A 13,343-nucleotide genomic window follows, 5' to 3' on the forward strand; every position below is an offset into this window, starting at 1 on the left:
TATGGTTAAATTACTCAATTGCACAACAGATGTCGGTTTCATTTTTACTAAGCAAAACTTTTCTAATTGGAAAGAATTTCCCCAATGAAGAAGCATTTAAATACTATAGATTAGCTTTATTGTATATTCAGTATTTCTTCAAATTCTTAGAATAAACGAATGACACTGCTATAGAAAATCAAGATGTTAAATGAATGATACAGTAAGTAACTTTTTTAAGATAGATCATTTAGAATATACATCATCTCCTTTGGTTTTGTATCTACTGACTATATATGCTCTCGTGAATTAGGTGGATGTATTGTATTACTTTTCTCCATTTGTTTCTATTGTTGATTGTGTGATGATATTGCTTGTACTGCTATTGTAGATGGTGAACTACCACAGACGTAGTCGATCATCAAGTATCTGGAGTACCAAAAGTAATTTAAGTGCTGGATTTCGTTATCATGATGGAAAGATGATTAATACATCCCCACTACCTAGTCCAGAGACAGGGAAAACATATCTTTTTGAAGGTTTAATTGGTAAGATTATCTTGTAAGATTAATTTGTAAGAGCTTAATAAACAATGTGCTTTGTGGGGGGGGGGGCTTTGAGTTTTGCTTCAAATTAATGCTATTATCAAACCAGTCCTGGTTTCTTTACTCCTTATAACCTAGTATATTTGCTATAAACCTCAGAAGTCTTATCTTCAAAACCCGGCCAATTTTACCTTCAGTTCATACACAACTTCTACTTTGAGATGGGGTACATCAATGGAATTCAGACTCCTGCCATCTCCAAAACACTTATGTTTAACAAATTCAAACTTTGCTCTAACCATATAATAGACTGTTGAGCATTCTGCAACATTCAGTGCATACACTTTGTATGCATATTGCATATCATGAGAGCACACAAATACAAAGTCTGTCAAATACCAATTTTTAGATCTCATGTACATTTAGGTTCCTTTCTCAATGGGTATCAAGTGTAAGTATGGGAATAATCAAGTCCTGCTTTGCCAAAATTAGAGCAATTGGAAACTGTTCAAATTCACTTTTCTTAATCCATCAGGCTATGATTAATTCCAATCCTTGCATTGTAGTTGTCAAGAACAAGTTTGTCATCCCTTGGCACATATATGCTTAATTACAATGATGAATTTATGGAATACAAGTCTATCACTTTTCTATTCTGATATCTTGTAGGTAAAGAACGCAGTCGTTTATGGGATTCAATGCAATTTTGGGAGGATATGTTTTTAGATGCTGTTGCCCAGGAAAGAGATATTATTGGGATGGATCAAGGACCAGGTGAAATGATGGAAAGGTATGTAGCTACTTTTGCTTCCTCTTGCCATTCACATTTTATTTATTTGTCTTCTAGGCTAGATCAATTATGTGACATTTGGCTCTAGCAAATTCTCTTTATCTTCTTTGATGATTTTTTCCTTTTAATTCAACTGTTACTAGTTCTTGATTATTTCTCTCTCAGTTTTCCTCATATGACAGTCATGGTTAATACTTCTGAAGATTGCAAAGCATTACTGATTCAACCACTCAGTTATGTTTGAATCTGACTTCAGTTCACTTATTCCCTTCAGTTTCATTGATAGTCAGTACTTTATTCTCATGCCTCACTACCATGATACTTCACATTCATGACAAATGTTTGTCATCTGACTGTTGTTAGGAAACATTTTTGTTGTTTGTAAAGACAACAATTTCTTGAGCTTCTGCCACTTTTCATTCCTGATTCTACTGCATCATTAATATCAATCAGCAGAAGGGAAGCTAGGAGACAGATTTATTTAGCCAGAGGGGAAGCAGATAAGAAAATATTTGCCAATGTTCTGCGCCGTGAAGACCAAAGACTTGAAGTATTTTGTGTTGCAAGACTGTGTGAGAGAGAATCGTGATGTCGTAGGAGAGAAATGTGTCCACATGGATGATGGCTCACTTGCACTAAACGAGGCTGCAAAGAGAGAGATTTGGAGACGCCACTATGAAAGGTTGCTTAATAAAGAGAATGAATGGGAGGAAGAGAGTCTGCCGCATGTCGACCCAAAAGAGGGACCAGCTATCCTAATTGACAGTACCTTGGTAGATAAAGTGATCAAGAGTATGAAGACAGGGAAAGCCCCCGGCCCATCAGGAATCAGTGCAGAGATGCTCAAAATATCTGGCAGTGTCAGCTATAGCCTAGTCACCTGTATAGTTAATCAGGTGAATGAGGCAAAATTAAGATAGTTCTATTATGCTATTTTATATTTTAGTATACCTTTATATTCATATTCTTTTATATAGGGGTTTTTTTATATAGTTTTTTTTTTTTTTTTTTTCTTACTGCATATATTAAAGTTACCATTTTTTCCTTCAGGTACAATTCACTTGGAGATTCAGAAAAAAAACGTTTAGAACATGATGAAGATAAATTATTGTCTGATATGTTGTATAATCATATTGGGTTTATGGTAATGATGGATGTAAAGAAAGCAGAAATCAAGAAAAAAATTAGACGATTGCTTGGTAAATCTCACATTGGCCTCCAATACAGTCAAGATGTCAATAACCTTTTAGATGAAATTAATAAATTGGTAAGTTTTCAAAATTTGGGAATTCTCCACATTTTAACCTATAATAAACCCTAATAAAAGATGTCAACTGAATATTCTCACAGTAATAACTTTGCATAAAGTAACATTCATTTTAAAAGTATTTATTGTTGGTTATTTAATGTCTTCTTCAAAACTAACTTTGTTTCACCACTTGGTTTGAAGAACTAGTGTAGGTAGTGAAAAGCAGAAAGATTGATTTTCTTAACTGTAATGAAGTAGAGAAAGAATACAAATCAACAATGGTCCAGATATTGAATATTTTCAGTAAAGTGGGTTTTATTGATTGATGAGTATGATTTTGGGTACCAGAAATCAAAAGAAGTTATCAAATCATATATGAGATCAGTACAGTGTAGTAATGGATATTTAAGATAGAGGAAAGGTCAAAAACTATTTAGAGCAAGAGTTAAGATTAAGATTTGAAATAATGCTATTCAAAACATGTCGAAATGTTAAGAACTATTGTTTTTGTTGAAGAACAGACTAGCTCAGCTCTGCTTGAGTAGATCTAATAGAAAGGCTCAGAACAAGTGATTAGTTCTTTTCCCAAACTCTTTTAAAGGAGTTGACCAAGAGGTTTGGATATTACACTTCTTTTAAAGGCTATGCTCATGTATTAAGAAACCATAATTTCAACATAGTTCTTAGATTAAAAGTAAATTTGTATTGCATAGATCAGTAGATCTCAAATAATCTAGTTTTCTGGTGTTTTAAATAGGTAAGATTGAAGGAATTTAATTATGTAATGATAATGTCAAAGAGAAGAATTATGGTGCTGTAGTTTGAAAGAATTCCTACATTGGTCGGAGTGGAGAATACAGTTGCATATATTCACAGCTCTAGTTAGTTATCCCATTTTTCTTTTTTTTAGTCAGAGAAGAAAGAACTTTACTCTTTTAAACTCTCCCACTCTAGTGAAATCAAAGTGACTAATGTTCAGTTTGAATATTATCAGTACCTGTTAGAAAAATACAGAAATTGCAAAGGATTGAGAGGAACCATTGGGCAATGTTTGGTACAGAATCTGAGGAGTGAGACATGGCACTTGATCTTGAGAACTTGAGATAACTATTATAAAGAGAAGCGAGGCAGGTGGATTTGGTGAGGCAGTGTATAGGTGATATGCATCCAGCTCTTTTAAAAGACTAAAACCAATGAAAAAGCAGAAGAAAGGTTAAGAAAAGAAATGTTGTGTCTGTGAAACAGTGTTTGTAGGTTTTTGGTGAGTGAATCTTTACCAAGTGGCTGAATCCTCGTATTTTGAATGTGATGTAGGATGTTTGTATATGTGTAGCAAGAGCACTATCCCAAATATGTAAGCGGTACTCTAATGTAGGTCTTAAACCTTATAGAGGGTCAGCAACTGATCAGTAATAAGTGATTTTAGTTTTGCAGAAGCCTTGTTTGTGATATAGTCTTAATTTTAAATAAAGATCACCATGGATTATGAAGCTAAGCATCTGTTCCTATTTGAGGACTTTTCTTGTGTTTTTTCTACATGTTTGTGTAGGATAGTGCACAAAACTAACTGTTTACTTGGTTTTTGTAGGATTTGTGTTTTTATGCTCATGAACAAGACTAGGTTGCCATGTCCCCATTGAAGTATGCTTTTGAATTTGTTTATAAATGTCATGCAGATTAGACATGATTTATTTCTGTGCATATAGAGTGTAGTCATATGCAATGGAGAATGCCATTAAAAGTAACAGCAAATTGGTCAATATATGTCAGAAAAAGTGACACCCTGAATATTGAGGTACATCAGAGTCGATAGAATGTAGGCCAAAGATAAACCCATTAACAGAAGTTGTAATGGAATAGTCTAACAGGAAATTTTCTAAGAGATGAGAGGTGAACAGAGTCCACATGAGGACATCCTAGCTAAGATGGGCAGCTTAACTGGGATGTCTTCATTATAGACACATTTAAAGAGCTTCCTGCAACCAAGATCAAAATCTTTTATCTGAAAGGTGCTTCTCAAAATCTTACACTGTTACTGAAAAATACCATTTATAAATAAGGGAGGGAAAAGGATATCTCCTTGAAGTGTTATTTTCAGATTCGAACAGTTCATCAGATACCATTAATAAGTTGTCAAAAGGGAGAAAGAAGAGATTAAGAGTGTAAGATTAAGAATAAAAAGCTTGCTTGGTTTCTAAAATCAGAATAAGTTTAAATGTACTAACATGCATTTTAGAAAGAGAGGTGATAATCTTGGTTATGATGGGAACTAATACTTGTGAGTATTCAAATTTGAAACAATAGCTGTTATGTCATCCAGATATGTATAGATTAAGAGCTATTCAGAAAGTAGAGGATTTGAATTTTTCACTTAATGTGGTATCAGTTATTCATGACTTCATAATTTTATTGTAAATTTCAAATATAATTTAAACATTTTACCGTTATAAAATTACCTTTTCTATTTTAATTCCAGAATGGCAATGATATTGATCTGAAACCCATGGGCAGCAGACTCATGCAGAAACAGTCATTCACTGTACATTGGGGCAGTGACAATACAGGGGATATGTTGTTTATGGAGGTAAGCCATATATGATATAGAAACACATAATGATCTGGCTTTGTTTCAATGAAATACAGTGATATAATAATGTCAATTATCTTCCATTCAATTTTTCCAGCAAATTTTAATGAACACAATAAATTTAATAACTACAAGAAAAATGTCATCTTGAAATTTGAATAGCACAAAATACAAAAGATTTCTCATAAATCTTCAGAGTATTTTATAACTTTTAAAATTCCTTATGTGAGCTACTTCTTTCTCTGTTTTAAGTTGGGTAAGGTTTTAAGTAGTACAGGTCGTCGTTGACTTACAACCACAATTGGTTCCGACTGACTGGTTGTAAGTTGGCCGCTTATAGGCCTACATAGCTTTGTTTTGTATTTTTATATTCTTAAGGTACATTTTCAAGTAAAACTCACACACAGCATTCTGCATTATACTATTATACTGGCATTAGTCAAAAATTTCAGAGTCTCAAGCAGTCATCTTATAAACGAATTCAAGGTTGCCTCGATGTCTCCACAACAGGATAGTCATCCAACACAGTGGCGATCAATAACCGAACCTAGGGGAAGTGTTTGTTAGCTGACATCATCCATAGACGGGTTAATTTCTGAGAAATTAAACCCATTAGATTTCAACTGGACTATTTATTATTGTTGCTGGGAGCTAGCGCTTCGATTGGTCATAAGCCAGATAGGTTGTAAGTTGATGGACGACCTGTATTATAGATATTGTCATTGTAAGACTTTTAAAATCTGTTCATACTCTACATACAAAATTAGATATATTGGATTTTTATTTGCTACAAAAATAGTATTGAAAATGTGTATGTGTGTGAACATATTTTTATGTACCTATTTATTGAAGAATTGCTATCTCAAATGACTTAGCATAACAGTCAACCAAAGCTTTAGAACGCCATGTAAATCTATGTATAATCAAATTCCAATCAAGTATTAAACATAAATTGTCCTCTGATTTGCTTTTGCTATTTTTTACATTTGAATAATTTACACAATGTAGGTTCAAAACAGAATAAAACTGGAAATTTAGTTTGTATTTTTTTAATATCATAAATTATGTAATATTTACATCTTTCACTAGCAAATACAAGTATGTTGTGCTGTAATCATTATGTGGAGTCTCATTGAAACACCAAATAGAAGCCAGCTACTTAACAGTGTGAACCATAGGTGGTAGAGGGATTTTGTTCACAGTTAATGTGAATTTGGAAAGGAGAACAATAATGACAGAAATAGGTATAAGTAAGGATAGGAGAATAAAAGTAGGTATAGAGAGTATTCAATAAATTAAGACATACTCTGTACAAGTAACTGGAAAAAATGACTGGAGAGAAAGAACAGTGACAACAGGACTGATAGGAGTGGAAGAAATAAGATTATGATAGGAAGAAGGCAGGGATATGCAGAGGTGATTGAGGGAGGAGTGATTAACAGGTGTTATTAAGCTTTTTAATCCAGTCTGCCATAAATTTACTTTGATTTGTTGTTTGAAATGTTAGCTCTGTAAACTATTTAATTCAGTTAAATGTCTCATGTTCTATTATAGGTATGCGATGACTGCATTATCCTACGCAGTGTTACAGGAGCAATTTGTGATCGATGGTGGTATGAGAAGCTGGTCAACATGACTTATTGCCCAAAAACCAAAGTTTTATGTCTCTGGCGAAAATATGGTGAACGCGTACATCTTAATCAGTTCTATACTAAAAAGGTAAAACTTAACAGTAAATAGTTTTCTTTATTTTTATATGTACCACAAATGTAACAAATATAAGGATTGATTAAAAGCACTTGATGGAAAAAAAAACTCTAACTATAATTCAACTCATCCAATTAATAAAAGAGATGACATACTGTATTATTTTCCTTAGGCATTAGAGCAGAAAGAATTATAACACTTATTTACCAGTCAAATAGTGGGCAGATCTTCTTCATCACTTCTTCAAACTTCCTGGCCCCTTCATCATCATCATCATCATCGTTTAACGTCCGCTTTCCATGCTAGCATGGGTTGGACGATTTGACTGAGGACTGGTGAAACCGGATGGCAACACCAGGCTCCAGTCTGATTTGGCAGAGTTTCTACAGCTGGATGCCCTTCCTAACGCCAACCACTCAGAGAGTGTAGTGGGTGCTTTTACGTGTCACCCGCACGAAAACGGCCACGCTCGAAATGGTGTCTTTTATGTGCCACCCGCACAAGCCAGTCCAGGGGCACTGGCAACGATCTCGCTCGAAAATCCTACAGGAGCCAGTCAGGCGGTACTGGCAACGGCCCCTTAGAAACCATTATCAATGCAGTGGATTGATAGATACATAAGAGCACCAGAGTATTCATAGTTTCATCTAAGTTTAAATTTTGCAAGGTTGACTTTGTCTTTCTTAAGTCAATAAAATAAGGATCAGTGATATCTTGGAGTTGGCTGCATCAACTATACTACAAAGTAGTGACTTCATGTCTATGTAAAGAATCCCCAATATGGTAGTGAAAAGATATAAGAAGAAATCACAATATTTATATCATAGATATGGTTGTAGAACAAAAGTTAAACTCCTTAAGAATTGACATTGACTGGTTTCAATTTTCAAGAGATGCAGTTCACTTAAACCAAAAAATGCTTTTGGAGAGTTATGAATATTACGGCTTCTTACTTCTACGATAAAGAAATTATGAGAAAAATAACAATAAATTCAAAAACCTACTGAGATTTTTTTTATGTTTCTGCTGAGATACAGATATTATACATTGAAACTCATGAAAAAACTACTTTAATATATCTTGATCTCTATTTCTATCACATTTTATTGCTACATGTTTTTTGTTTCAAACATCTAGCAGTAATGAGACACATTTTCAGATATGTCAAATTAATTAAGACATTTCAGCATCTACACTGGTTGTGCAAAATATTTGGTATAATTGTTATATTACCCTATAAATATAATGTAAATATAATGTAAATATATTCCACAATATTCAGCTGTGATTTAAAAATTACTTATATAGTTGTTTTCTAATATCAGTGCCGGGAACTGTATTTTTGTGTAAAAGAAACTATGGACAAGGCTGCCGCTCGAAATAATGGTAAAGTTCCAGGTAGGTTCAACTCACGTTAAAAATGTTCAGTTTCATAAATTCTACTTACTCATCTTTTTTTCTAATTTTCAAAAATAATGCTACAAAAAAGTGTGTATGTGTTTAATGAGAAATGTAGCAAACACTATTGGTATTTTTATGCTCTTTTATGCACAGGTTTCAAATGAGACAACAGCTAAACTCCTCAGAATGTTGGCAAAAAATAAAATATTTTAGTTGTGATATAACCGTTATAAGCCCTTGCATCTGGTAGTGGGACTCTAGTTTGGGAGTTCCAGAGTTTTGAGGAGCGTTGAACTACCTCTTAGCCACTATTGTTGCCAGGTCTACTGATCTGGAATTGTAGCATCTGTCAGGGTTCTATTTGTCAGTTGAATAACATGTGACCACCAAGCCATGTACTCGGCGCCTAAAGATTGCTTGAAGACACTCAATATATTCACTTCTTTCTCCCATCTCTAACCCTCTGTTACTCTCCTCTGACACCCTTATGAAATCATCCACCTTCTCCCCAACCCCTCAATCTACTATTCATATTCTCTCACCTTCTTGTAGCTTGAAAGTTTGCTCTGGTATCTCATCGCCACTATCTTCATCTTCTTTCCAACTGCTGCAGCCCACCTTTATATAGTGCAGGGTAACTATATATCTCCTCTATAGTAAAACACTTGCACTTGTCCCATTATCATATTTTAATCTCTTAACACCTGGCTTAAAGCCACCTCCCCTCCCCTCAAATACACACCTCCAATCAATCAAGGTGGCTTTTTCCTATTCATTTTTTGTCTTACAAGTTACTTGGCAATCTCACTAGTGCGATTGGCACAAAAACATCACTCAGTAATCACTGTAAAGTGGTTGGTGGTAAGAAGGGCATCCAACTATAGCAACCATGCCAAAACTGACACTAGAGCTTAACACTATCCTGTGGCTCATTAGATCCTGTCAGACCATCCAAGCCATGGCTAGTATAGGAAAACGATCATAAAATAATGATGATGTCCTGTTGGCTGCTGCTAATATCAAATGTCTGTCATAAGTGGTACAAGTTATCCAATAGGCATTACAAATAGACACATGTATTGGCAAAGTATACACAAATGTATTGGTAAAGTGAGTAGAATATCTTTGTTTGTTACAATTGTATTGGATTGTATGTACAGTTACTTGCATGCGTGATATATGTACGAGGCCTGTACTATAGTAGTCCATTGAAACCTTTGTATCCATGTGTGTACCCACATGTACATAAATCCAAGATCACACACATATATGTAAGTACATGTCATTGTCGAAGAGTTATGTAATTAAACAAAATCCATATAGGAGTATTCTCTCAGTTATAAACAGAAGTTGAGTTGTGCACAATATAATATTGGGTTGGCAAGAAAGTAATTTTAGTATTTTTAGTGTAAAATAAAAGTCATTTGTTTTCATACAAAGAATGAACTTTAATCAATTAGATATTTTCCATTTTGTTTGATGACCTTTTTCTGTTTTCTGACATCTTCATGATTCTGTGCTCATAGAACTTCTGGTTCTAATCAGCCAAAAACTGAAGCCAGTGCAATTTCAAGTCATCATTATTGAAAGTTTCACCATTGAAAGAATTTTGCAAACTTTGAAATAAATGGTAATCTGATGATGCAGGGTCAGGCTTATATGGTTGATGTAACATCACTTTGCAACCAAGCTCCAATAATTTTTGACAAGTTAGCAAAGATGTGTGTGGTCTAGCATTGTCATGTTAGAACACTGTTTCTTTACGATTTGCCAATTCTGGCCAGTTTTCTTTGATTGCTTCTTCCAGTTTCATTAGTTGTTGATAGTAAACATCTGAATTGATTGTTTGGTTCCTTGGAAGCAGCTCAAAATACATACCTTTGTAATCCCACCAAATTGACAGCATGACCTTTTTTTGATGCAATTCAGCTTTAAATGTGGTTTGTGCTGGTTCATTATGCTTGGATCATAATCGTTTTCGATTGATCTTATTATAGACAATCCATTTTTCATCACCAATAATGATTCGTTTAAAAAAAAAAAGGTCAATTTCATTAAGTGATTTTCAGTTGTTGTGTGTGATACAGTTAACCTCTCTGCAATCTCTGGCACAGTTATTTATATGACAATCAGATTCCATTATGGCTTTTATTCAGTTATCATCAATTTCAGTAAGTCAACCAAAACGTTGATCATCTTTGAGTGAAAAATCTCTAGAACGAAATTTTTTAAACCATTTCTGACATGTGCATTCTGTTAAGCAATTAACACCATAAACTCAGCTGCTTTCTTGCCTTTATGGAAATAAAAAAGCAAAATATGGTGAAAATGTTCGTTTTTGCACTCCATGTTAAAATTGACACTGAACTAACAACTGTAAACAAAAATACGCACAATTTGCTTCTAAAATGTTAAAAGGGAAAAAGTCATAACATTGACAAAAGTCATTAAAAAATATTGTAACTCTATCTATTTGCAAAAAACAAAATTACTTTTTTGCAAAGCCAATATAAACTGTAAGTGCAATGTACATGTAAAAATGTTATGTGGAGCACAACTTGGTTTTTGTTAAGCCAGCATGGTGATAGTAAGGTGGTGAATAAGGTGGATGTATCTTAGTCTTACAATTTACGTGGTCACCTCGCTAGTGCTGATATCAATATAAATGCGCCAAATATACTCCATAACATAACAGTTTTAAATGTTTATTTGGTAAAATAAATTGGCTGTTATGAGACAGATATTATATATATATATATATATATATTTTCTCCCAACACTATGTTTATATGCTTATGAATAAATATGTACATTAGCATTAGGAAGGGTATCCAGCTGTAGAAATCATGCCAAATCAGATTGGAATCCCAGTGAAGCTTACTAGTTTTCAGTCAAACCGTCCAACCCATGCCAGCCTGGAAAACGGAGGTTAAATGATGATGATGATAATGATTGATTGATTTATATACTGTTATCATCGTTATCTTCTAATGTCCATTCTCCATTCTGGCATGGGCTGTGCTGTTTGATTTTAACTGTGAAAATAGACCCTGTTGATATCCCATAGGAGCTTCAGCAGCTTGATATGAGAATCAATTCAACTAATTTTCATTTTTGACCAAAGATTCTTCAAGAACTCATTACCTTATCTTCCAGCTACTGAAATATAGCTGCTACAAATTCTTATAAAATTGGTTCACAAAATTTACACTGACAAAGCTCCTGTGGTTTAAAACAAAGTCATATGAAAATTGCAGTTAAATGGAATTCAACAGATTTTTTTTTTTTTTTTTTTTTTTGTACAGTCTGAACATAACAATAAAAAAAAAAGACTAATATCCTAAAACTAGAAAATCATTTCATTAAATTTCAGGGCCTGACATTGGCGGTGAATTTCCTGTACAAGATCTCAGGTCTGGACAAGGAGGGCTACTCCAGGTGTGCATGGATGGTATTGGGTTTCTTCTAGCTAACAGCAAGGTAAGGGGGATTTGTATTTATAACATGAGACACATTTTCTATATCTTTTTAACAATATTCAGTTGTTTTTTTTCAAAATATATTTCACATCCATTTTTTTCCATGTTAGCATGAGATAGATAGATGTTCTGAAAACAGTTAAATTAATTTTATTACCTGCTTTACTTTTCTTCTTATATTTAATAATATGAGTTAAGCATAAAAAAAGCAACATTATTTCTTATCAAATTTTGAAGTTATTTTTAAAATAATTGAATTAGATGATCATATTGTAGGGATTTTTGCATTAACAAAATTAGTAATGGTATTTTAAGTATAAGTACTGTAGTGCTACCATGCAAATCCTGATTATTCTATATGGAAATCAATGTAGGTCTAAATTTCTGCCAGTGGCATCAAATCTGATATCATATGTGCTATAGTTGAATATTCTTTTCTTCATTGATAAAGATGTTAAATTAAAGGCCTTATGTGTTAAGTACATAACTAATATATTGACATGATAAATGTTGACTGAAAAAACATTGAAATTCAATATAGTCAGTCATTTGACAATTAATTGAAATCTTGTTTTAGTTTTCGTTTTTCTTTTTTCTTTTTTTTTCTTCACAAGATATTTAAATAAAGCTTGCAGTCCTATTTTATAGTGAATCTACAGCTATTAGGAAAGCCTTATTCTCTTGCAAATTTTTAAATATTTATCCACATGCTAACATTTGGAAAAAGTAATATAAATTGAGGTTGAGAGAAAATGAATATACAGTAAAACTCAAGTGAAAATAAGCATGTTATGTGAACTTGTAAATTTTTTCATTGTTTTGGAAGTATCTTATAAATAAAACAGATTTATAAATAAGTATATTAACGAGAAATTGATTTCAGTTTAATACCCAATCAAAAAATGCCTTCATTTCCTTTCCTGGACAAATGTGGCTCCTCATTGCTATCACCCTTCTAGAAATACTGCCATTGATATTTCCTTTGAATGTGTTTGTTATGTATTATCCCCACTTAAAGAAATCTTATCAGCCTATCTTCTATCGTTCTGACTTTTATCCACTCCTTTCTCTGGAACCACCCTTTGCAATAACTCCTTTCATAGATTTCTTTTAAATATTAACTGACACTAATATAAATTTATCAGAAATCATATCAACTATCTCAGCCATCAATATTTGGAGGACCCATGAAACAGAGTTACTCTGTTTCCTTTCTTCAGATATTTAGATTAAATTCTGATATTATTATGAGTAGAGATGAAAATCTATAAAGGTTTGTCCCTTTTCTGCTTTGCTTGCTTAAATATAGGAACTTTGCTTTGTTATTTGTTGAGAAACATCTCTTTACAACTTAGTATACAATAAAATTGCATTCAAAGCAATACATTCCTTGAAGGATTTATTTTCATCTATATTTTAATGGTAATAGTATTTCATAATTATATTTTATTTTCAATTACTAGTAAAATTTGTTGTTAGCGATACTTGGTTTACTTTAAGAATCATTTTTTATTAATTCTTCTCTAATAGGTTATCAACAATATCCTGTTTGTAAGATAGTGTCTGTTTTTAGGAGAGTCCCTGTTTCTTGTTACACTGGTCATAT

The 13,343-nt window shown here is 33.1% G+C and overlaps 1 protein-coding gene across 14 annotated transcripts in view; it reads left to right on the forward strand.

The window, feature by feature from the left end:
* The window catches only part of LOC106882707 (MAP kinase-activating death domain protein), a 187,391-nt gene that overhangs the window by 116,659 nt on the left and 57,389 nt on the right, over window positions 1-13,343 (forward strand). For all 14 annotated transcript variants that reach the window (XR_016241168.1, XR_016241167.1, XR_016241169.1 and 11 more), the window contains 7 exons: window positions 371-527; window positions 1,194-1,314; window positions 2,365-2,581; window positions 5,040-5,147; window positions 6,705-6,869; window positions 8,183-8,255; window positions 11,632-11,738. Coding sequence is in view for 11 of the 14 variants with exons in the window: in XM_089349432.1 (XP_089205558.1) it covers window positions 371-527; window positions 1,194-1,314; window positions 2,365-2,581; window positions 5,040-5,147; window positions 6,705-6,869; window positions 8,183-8,255; window positions 11,632-11,738 (948 nt within the window). In the remaining 3 variants the exon portion in view is untranslated. The remainder of the gene's footprint in view (window positions 1-370; window positions 528-1,193; window positions 1,315-2,364; window positions 2,582-5,039; window positions 5,148-6,704; window positions 6,870-8,182; window positions 8,256-11,631; window positions 11,739-13,343) is intronic.

This window comes from Octopus bimaculoides, chromosome 3 (assembly GCF_046866305.1).
Source record: "Octopus bimaculoides isolate indiv1 chromosome 3, ASM4686630v1, whole genome shotgun sequence".
NCBI classification, from domain to species: domain Eukaryota; kingdom Metazoa; phylum Mollusca; class Cephalopoda; order Octopoda; family Octopodidae; genus Octopus; species Octopus bimaculoides.